Raw genomic sequence first — 10000 nt, forward strand, 5'->3', positions numbered from 1 at the left:
CAATGTGTTTGTTTCAGGTTAGTGTTGGCAAGTAGTAGCATCACACTACAATAATGCCACAAATACAGAAATGTTTTCTCTATCATTTGCAATAAGGTATTTCAAAAATGAAATGTATAGGCATGAATTTCACTAACTTTGCTTAATTTGTTTGTCTTTTTCCCCAATACACATGGCTTACTGGAACAATGGGATTCATCTTTTTGTCTCCAGTCATACGTAAGTACCAGAAAAATAATGCCAACACAGCAACAAAACATGTTATATTTATCTGTGCAGCACTGATCAGTTTAAGTATTGATATATGACAACTGGACATAGTACATACAAGACAGTAAGTCCAGAGCCAGTCATTGCAACCAGTACCCTCAGGTCGTTCACTCTAGGCCTTTGCAAATGACTTAGTGCCATGGCATTGTATTAGTTGTTATTAGCTGTGTTTACATCTTGTTATGACGAAATAAGGCCTACGTTTGAAAAGGGGGTATAAACTCATTCAACTGTCAACACTCTTCACTTGTCTCTTTTCTTCTGAATCCTTTCCTTTTGTTCTTTTCATGTGTGTATGAGTGTACTGTATATGTGCTGTATGTCACTGTACTCTATATGTCTGTGTGTCATTTCAGGTTATGCCAAATGACCTGACCGGGAATCGTATGTTTCGGCTGACGGGCAAGGGGGCAGACGAGCACCCGGTTGGTGTGTTCTCCATCGACAGGTACTCGGGCGAGGTGTCCGTCAGCCGCTCTCTCGACCGAGAAGTCATCTCCGTATACCAGGTGAGTAGTTTACTTCCAAATCTCCCGACTTGTCTTACCAAACACATGGTCACGGACACACACAACCTCAGTGGAGAACAAACAACAGGCTCTGAAGGTTTTGTGTGTTAATGTGTGTGTGTGTGTGTGTGTTTTAAAGGACCATTTTTATGTCTTTTACAGTTCCATGGTTCGTCGTCCAAGACCGCAATTGTTTGTTGTCATAACAGCAGCTTGAATAGTTGTTTTAGTTGTTTTGAAAAGGCATTTTCAAAGCAAACAAATGATTAACTCCAGCATTGTACTTGTAATTGAACGCTTCTTTTTTTTTTGCTTTTTGGTGGAAATGTGGGTCTTTTTTGTCTTTTTGTTCTTTTGTTCCCTTTCCTTTTCTGACGTTTTTAGTGATGTTTATTGGTATTTTGTTTTCTGGCTGTAGGAACTGGAGTTGGCATTGCAGCATTGTTTGTTTGCATTGCGTTGTTTAGTGCAATGGCATTGTTTACAATGGTGTACAGTAGCACAGAGAAGTGGATAAGGTAACTAATAGAGAATCTGCTGATGTTGGGAGACCTTGGAAAATATGGCCTTGGAAAAGGTGGGCAAGTTTCAAACACACACACGCTCACACACGCACGCACACACGAAAAGAAACAAATACAGTATATTGTCAGACACACAGAAACAGATGACAAGTCATAGACACGCAGCAGCAAAATTGACACTCAGTCTGGCCATTTTCCACTTTCCTGTTTTTTCATTCAGACTTCTACTATTATCCCCTCATCTTTTTCATCCCTTAGCCTCCATCCCTTTATCCCCCCATCCTCCATCTCTCCCCCCATCCCTCCTTCTTTGGCGATCTCACTGTCTCACCTGTCAGTCAAATGGGCTTTTTCTCTTCTCACGGCCTGGTTATTTTACAGTCTACATGGTTCGCCGGGGCATTTTGTCATCTGTCCATCTTGCTGTCTATATTTGGAGCAGACAGGAGGTGAGCTACGAACACACACACACACACACACACACACACACACACACACACACACACACACACACACACACACAAGCACAACACACACACGCGCATGCACGCACGGCGTCGCACACACACATACACACACACACACACGCACGCACAACACACACACACACACACACGCACACACACACGCACAACACACACACAAGCACACACACACACACACACAGACCAACAACCCACATAATGCGAGAGCTACAAAACACACAACAAAACTGATACACTGAAGCACAAACACATGCACAGGATGCATCATTGCACATTCCACCAACCTTTCTCTCTCTCCCTGCTAGGCTGGTGAAACGGATGGATCACTCTGTGTGTGTGTGTGTGTGTGTGTGTGTGTGTGTGTGTGTGTGTGTGTGTGTGTGTGTGTGTGTGTGTGTGTGTGTGTGTGTGTGTGTGTGTGTGTGTGTGTGTGAGAGAGTATGTGTTTTTGCGCGCGTGTGTGTGTGCCAGCAGTGCCAGACGTCGTATGTGAGAATCCCTACATCCATCTGTCTCTCAATCCCCACAGATTTCTCACATGCACTCACACTTTCTCTCACTCATAAACACACGCACGCACATGCACACGCGCACACACGTACATGCATACGCACAAGCACACGCGCACGCACACGCACATGCACACGCAAACACACACAGTGAAGCAAGGAAACGAGAGCATTTTATTTGCATGTGCGAGAAAAAATACTGTATGTAGGCCTATAAAATGATTGCATGCATGCATTTGTAGTGATGTGATATGTTGCCTCAGGGGCACCTCATGTTTAAGTACTTCTTAGGCTGAAGTGCTACTTAAGAGTTTTTGGAATATGCAGACCAGGGTGTTAGAATAAAATTGTTTGAAAAACTGGATTCTTTCTACCTCAAGAACTTATTGCACAAAACCTGAACAAACATAACCGTTGTGTGCTGGCAGTGCTGTCCATTAGGATGAGCTGAGGGACGCTAGACAGTCAGACTATCCTCAGGCTCCAGACTCACACCAGAACCACAGCAATCAAAAGTTCAGATGGATGATTTGATAAACAAAGAAGCTGAGCCTGAGTAAATGCACACAAGTACAGTATAAGTGGAGATGGAGGTAAGAGTGGAAGACAGCATTATATGAGAAATAAAAAGGGAAATTAGTTAGCTGGAGATTAAATTATTGCACAAAACCTGAACAAACAGTAAACAGTTGCAGGCTCATCAGTCCCATAGCCTCCCTCCAGACTCAGAGCTGAGTCACAGACGACAACCAGACCAACAAACAGATGCTGGGATAAATAGACTAGCTGAGCCTGTATACGAGTATTAGTGGAGATGGAGGTAACAGTAAAGAAATGGAGGTGAGAGAAAAAAATAAGGTGGAATGGAGACAGGGAGAAGGCAATTGACAGTTAGAAGTAGAAAATAGAATGTAGAACGATGGAGGGAACATAGAAAGAGGTCTCTGTCTGTGTGTGTGTGGCTGTGGGCTAGCAGGGCTGTCCATTAGGATGAGCTGAGAGATGCTACTAGACAGCCAGACTCTCCTCAGGCTCTTCAGTCCCATAGCCTCCTTTCAGACTCACAGCAGAACCAGACTCACAACAATCAGAACTTCAGATGGATGATTTGATAAACAAGCTGAGTCTGAGTAAATGCAGACAATTACAGTATAATTGGAGATGGAGGAAGGAGTGGAAGACAGCATTATATGAGAAATAAAAAGGAAAATGATGTGTCAGGAGATTAACTTATTGCACAAAACCTGAGCAGACAGTAAACAGTTGTGGGCTAGCAGGGCTGTCCATTAGTATGAGCTGAGAGATGCTACTAGACAGCCAGACTCTCCTCAGGCTCCTCAGTCCCATAGCCTCCTTCCAGACTCACAGCAGAACCACAGACTACAATCAGCCTCACAGCAATCAGAACTTCAGATGGATGATTTGATACAAGCAAGCTAAGCCCACAAGTTCAGTATAATTGGAGATGGAGGTAAGAGTGTAAGACAGCATTATATGAGAAATAAAAAGGAAAATGATGTGGAGGAGATTAAATTATTGCACAAAACCTGAACAAACAGTAGACAGTTGTGGGCTAGCAGGGCTTCCAGACTGTCCTCAGGCTCCTCACCAGCCTGACAGCTATCAGACCTTCATACGGACGATGGGATGAGCAAACAAGCTAAGTCTGAGCAAACAAGTGCAGTAAAAGTCGAGATGGAGGTAAGAGAGAAAGACAGCATTATATGAGAAATAAAAGGGGAAATGATGTGGCTGGAGATGAGGTTAACAAATGAGAAATTGGGGAAGAATGGCAAAAGAGCATTTTAGAAAAAGACAGAGAAGGGTGGGGAGAGAGAGAGAGAGAGAGAGAGAGAGAGAGAGAGAGAGAGAGAGAGAGAGAGAGAGAGAGCTCAAAGAAGAAAAAAGATTAAAAAAAGAGAAACCAATGGCATTTCCAGCAGTAATGTAGACATGACACGCTAAAATGAACATTAAAATGAAAAAGAGGAGGAGAAAATTCTGAGACTCCACACAAATCAAAGTAAAACAAAGAGTTATGCCACATAAATAGAAACACAGTTGGAACATTGTTGTTATGTCTGTACTCCAATGGATACATATGAATAGAGAATTATTTCCCAAGTTATTTATTATCTCTGCAAACGGAAACAATGAAAACTTCCTGTGCCTGCCAGGTGGCATCAATGCTCCATTGCCTACTGAATAGAGCTGTGGTGGGGTATGCCAACTTGGCACACACATGCCACATAGTAGCAAATGGAGTATGGAGCACTTGCTCACCCATGGTGGCAAAGGTGCCAACATTGCACCAGGTACCACTGAGGAAACAACTTCAGCTTTTTCAGAAATCTAAAATCGCAATAGGCAAGAGTCAGCCACAATACCAGAAGTAGACTAGATGGAGATAGATTATGTGGAGAAACAGAGGGAGGGGACAATGGAGAGAAGAGGAGTGAAATGTCCTCATTTACGGCTGTCATCCATAGTGTCCTCCAAAAAGGCACCTAAGCCCACATATTTCCAGGAACTGTACCTTCAACATAATTGTAAGTCACTCTGGATAAAAACGGATTAATTCATTAATTGTAATGTCAAGTCTGTATCCCCCCCCCCCCCCATTTTTATGGGGCTATAAAGCTTTTGATTGTAGCACAATAGGAGGGAAATGGGAAGGATGACAGGGTGGCAGAGAGGCATTTGTGGAATAAAACTGAATCTATTATTTTGTCATAAACAGCGGAGAATTTCTAGTCACTTTAATTAATGCAGAAATAATGTGTGAAGTCCATTTTAAAACTGGGAATAAAATTAGCAGCTGCCAAGCGCCAGTGGCATGCGGCTTTGGCACATGAGGAATGGCAGACACTGCAGCATTCTGGAAAGTGAAAAATATGTCACCATGTTTAAAAAAGACAAAGCTATTCAAATTCCCTCAAAACATCTCTTGGCTGGCTGTACCCATGGACTACAATAGAAAGGTGGTGCCAGTAGAATAGAAAGTGTGTTTTTTTCCAGTAATGGACTGTTATTTAATAAGGGAGATAGGCTAATTAGCTTAACTCCTCAAGACATTCCCCCTGTTATACTTAATTTGTTGTTACCAGAAAGTCAAAAACCAAGATATAATATATTACAATAGACTGAAATGATGTAGTAGCATAATGCAGTTATCAAGACATGGCCCCTGTTATACTTAATTTGCTGTTACCAGAATATCAAAAACCAAGTCATAATATATTACAATAGATTCTTTGTAGATGTCATAGTAGTGTAGTTACGTTTCTCTCAGTCTCTATTACAGCCTTCCATTGGAGGAATGTTGTGCATAAAGAGTCTACAGTGGCATTCCAAGAACATGGGTTAGTAATAAACCTTGCCACTGGCAGAGTTGCCAGATTGGGCGGGTGCCCGCCCAATTGGGCTACTTGGGACAAGCGTCTGCGGGTAAAAACGGGAAAAATTGGCCATTTGGCTTTTTTTTTTAGCCATTTTGGGCCCATAGAAGTCAATGTAATTTGTTGAATTTGGGTGGAATTTCGCGCATTTGGGCATTTTTTGAGAGCATTTTGGGCGGGATTTGGTCAGACACATTTGGCAACACTGGCTACTGCATGTGGTAAACTTGCTAATAGATAGTCCACAGGTCTCATGTACTGTAGTTAAGAAAATAAGGACTCCAGCCTCTTCAATTAGATTATTTATCACAACCTCAAGGCTAACTTCACCTGGTTTACTACTAAGCCTGGTTCTTGGAATACTCTTGGAATACTTGGAATACCTGATTTTATTATTTGTGTTATTAATATGCTTAGCTACTGTATTGGCAAACAGGTCTGAAACACCTCAGATCAGAATTAAATATCAGTATTACGTCCCCATCAGTCTGTCTTCGGTCTGTCTGTCTTTTTGTTTGTGTGTCTGCCCACAGTGTTACCTGAGAGAAGTGATAAACACATTGCAACACATGGATCAGGCATTGGGAAGGAGAGTAGGTCGCTATGGAGGCCTAAAAGCTGTCCAAACCACTGTAGGGCAGTAAAGAGAGAAATTCCAAGGCAAACATGCACGCACGCGCCTTTAACTGCCCTGGCATGTGCCAGTGTCCCATCAGTAATAACCCTGACACTTACAACTCTGGAGGTAGATGAAGCCCTCTTGCTCATACAACATGCATGCACGCACGCAAGCACGCACGCACGCACGCACGCACGCACGCACGCACGCATGCACGCACGCACGCACGCACACACACACCAGCCTCAGCCAAAAGAGCTAGATTTCTGTTGAAAGTTAATTACAGACTTCACAACCTTCTCATCTTTTACCAATCCTTTGATGCATTGGGACGGAAAACAATGAGCGTGTGCGTGTGCATGTGTGCGTGTGCGTGTGTGTGTGTGTGTGTGGTTTTAAGGTGTGTTCGAATAAAGAACACCCATTGTTAAAATGATAGGCCTAAGATTTCGGTTTCAGTCACTAAGGTGGTATTTGAACCTGTGGTGATTAATTACTTTTTTTTGCTCGAGAACAAAGGCCCTCATTGGTGTCTTTGAAGCAGCCTGAGGTAAAATCAGATTGTAAGATCAATTAGCTCTCCCTCTCCATGAGAGCCAGCTCTAATTACACTCATTACCTCTCAGCCAATAGTTATGATCCCTGTGTGGCTGCCTGCTGCGTTTCTCACTTACTACCTCCGTTCTTCTGTTCTTTCCTTTCCATTCATTTATTCTTTCTTCTCTCTCGCTGTTCTCTTTTTTCCATTGTCTCAATCTTCATCCTTGTCAATTAGTCACCCCCTCCCTCTGTGTTATCTTCTTTTTTTCTCTATCTATGATGTCTTCTTTTTTTGGTCATGGAGGACCATGTGTAATTTTTCATTGAATCAATTCTCTGATCTGTCTGTTCCACTTCTCAGACGCTCTCATTTTTTCTCTCTTTCACACTCTCACTCCCCTCTATTCCTCTGTCCATCCCTCCTCTTTATTTTACCCTTGTGGCCATTATTGGCCATGCTGCCTCTGCTGGATCTGCCAGAATGAAGGGTCATGAAGGCAAAGCAGTAATGTCCCAGTCTACATACACAATGAGGCCAACATGGAGGGTGATAAATAGCAATGCCTTCGTTCAACACTTAGGCCGCGATCACAACAGACGCAGATTTTACAGTAGGAGGCGGATGTGTTCTACTCTCTATTAATGTAAATGAGCGGACTCCGCATCGAATATCAGCGTACGGCGGATTGCGGATTCTCCGCTTCTCCGCGCCGGGTGGATCAAGTTGAAAAAAGTTCAATTCAAGGCGAAAAATCCGCGGCGGATTTTCCAAATGTTTGATAGGAGACCGTCGACAACAACATTCATCAGATTCACTATCCAACATTAGGAGAGCAAGAGAAGAGCTCATCTTCTAGTTTACATTGATGCATTGCATTTAGGCCTACAAAGCATTTTATGTACGTTTTTGCAAATAACACAACACCATATTAGGCTACGTTGCGAGTGACAGTTAACTGTTATGTTGCCTGGTCGCCGCATTTGAATGGGCAGTGGATCCGCGCTCGTTGTGAACACTACAGATAAATCAGCTGGACGCGCATCGGGGATTGTAGGCAGACATCCGCGTCAGGTGTGATTGCGGCCTTACAGAGTAACACCATAGTCCTACTTAACTTAGAGAAATGTTAACCCTGTGAAACCTGAACCATGAAAGCAATGAGAGAAAATTCTAATTTTTTGGAATTTGCTTCAATATTGGTCCCTTATAAGAAATATTAAAAAAAAATTCAAAATTTTGTTAAGGTCGCTGAGATATTTAATGCATCATATATGATGCATCAGGCTTTTAATGAATGAAAATTCCAATTTCATGACCATTGAAAAATGACTTTTAATGCATTTACAACTTTTTTTTAATTTAAAAAAGTTGTCAGACAATTTAATTTGAGGATTATCTTTAAATATTTAGTGAGATCCTGCCATTTTTTAAAGCCTATCCTTGTTTTAGCAGGACCATAATTTACATTTCCCACAGCCTGGTTGGGTAATTTTTTAAAATCTATGTAAAAACATAGCTGATCGAATGCTCAACAACCTATTTATGAGTGTAATACAGATCATTATTCATTTTTTATGTGTAATTTGAATATATGGGTCCATTACTACAATTGGACCATTTTTCCATTCAGTTCAATGCATTTTTTACGAGATCACAATTTCAACATTTTGCATTGCATTTTCAAAATTGCAAGTAAAACCTGTTTCTTAAGGCAATATCTTTGTCTTGAAGTAAAACAACTTGTGTGTTTTGTTAAACGATCGTCGTGGTATGCTTTGTAAGTTTCCCTATGGAGCAAATGCATTGATGGCTGACTTCCTGCCACCGCCGGATGGTGCTTATATGTCTCATCAGTTTTAGCACGATCTCTCTGCAACACGGTGTAAAAATATAAACTCTTCCTTGCTTAATTGCACAAAGCAAGTGTTCAAATTAAAGGATGTAGAGTGATATTTCGGAAATTTGTACACAAACCTTATGCAATTTGACGAAATCTCAGCGTCGGTCAGGGAAACCGCTTCTACCCCATTTTCCTGTTTTTCGCCGAGCTGTGGTCAACTTGTTGTCGACCGCTGCTCTCTTGTGGCGGTTTCCGTGTACTGCAGGACGTTTGGAAATGACACGCAGGATGTTTTTCAGATCGATTTTTTTGTGTGTCAGCGTGGAGAGGGCTTTGAATTTGATGAGACATATATGATGCATCCGGCGCGATAGGGTTAAGTATGTTTCGCTAAGTGTTACTTGACTGTTAATTTAACACTTGAATAACTTAACACTCCTCATAGTGTTTGTAGTACCACCTTGGACCCCCTGGTAATTTTTGTCTAGAACCGCCGCTGATAATGAACAACACTTCAGCCCAGACTAGAGTGGTAAATATGCCCACTTACCGTTAAGGTGTTATAATTGTGTGAAATCCTTTCCACAACAGCTACAAGGCATTTTCTTTAGATTATGGTTCCAGTCATTCACCATTTTATGAAGGATAGTTACCACTCTTGATATCCGCCATATAACAAGTTAAACCCTGTAGCTTTCTCAGCTTGCTTGCTGGTATCATTGAAGACTTCATTTTATTTCCAGCTGGCTGGCTGTTCATTGGGTCAATAGTGTGATGCAGTGCTCCATCCTCAGGGTGGCAAGCAGAGGCCGGGGTAATGACTAGAGAAACGACCTCCTGTTTTAATGAAGACAGATATAAACACACACACACACACACACACACACACACACACACACACACACACACACACACACACACACACACACACACACACACACACACACACACACACACACACACACACACACACACACACACACACACACACACACACACACACACACACACGTTCACACATTCACATTGGCCAATGCACTGTTCTGTATATCATCATATTAACAATTCCTGTTAGACAAGACAAAAATCGATGCTGGAACTATGTGTGTGTGTGTTTGCGCATGCCTCTACAGTATGCGTCTGTGTGTGTGCTCAGTGAAGCAGATGTGATCTATCATATTCATGACAATAGCTGTCTGGATGTTTTAAGACAGGCCTACCCAATAATGAGACTGAACATGTCAATTACTGAACCTGTAAGTAAGAATCCATGCTCTGGTCACACACTTACTCACCAACCAGCCT

At 42.2% G+C, this 10000-nt stretch overlaps 1 protein-coding gene across 1 annotated transcript in view; it reads left to right on the top strand.

Annotated features, from left to right (window-relative positions):
* Positions 1-10000, top strand: part of cdh13 (cadherin 13, H-cadherin (heart)) — a 212409-nt gene that overhangs the window by 5773 nt on the left and 196636 nt on the right. Inside the window, exon 2 of the mRNA XM_063196386.1 lies at positions 627-779. Coding sequence (XP_063052456.1) covers positions 627-779 — 153 coding nt within the window. The remainder of the gene's footprint in view (positions 1-626; positions 780-10000) is intronic.

The sequence above is a fragment of the Engraulis encrasicolus genome, chromosome 4 (assembly GCF_034702125.1).
Source record: "Engraulis encrasicolus isolate BLACKSEA-1 chromosome 4, IST_EnEncr_1.0, whole genome shotgun sequence".
In the NCBI taxonomy this organism is placed as follows: Eukaryota; Metazoa; Chordata; class Actinopteri; order Clupeiformes; family Engraulidae; genus Engraulis; species Engraulis encrasicolus.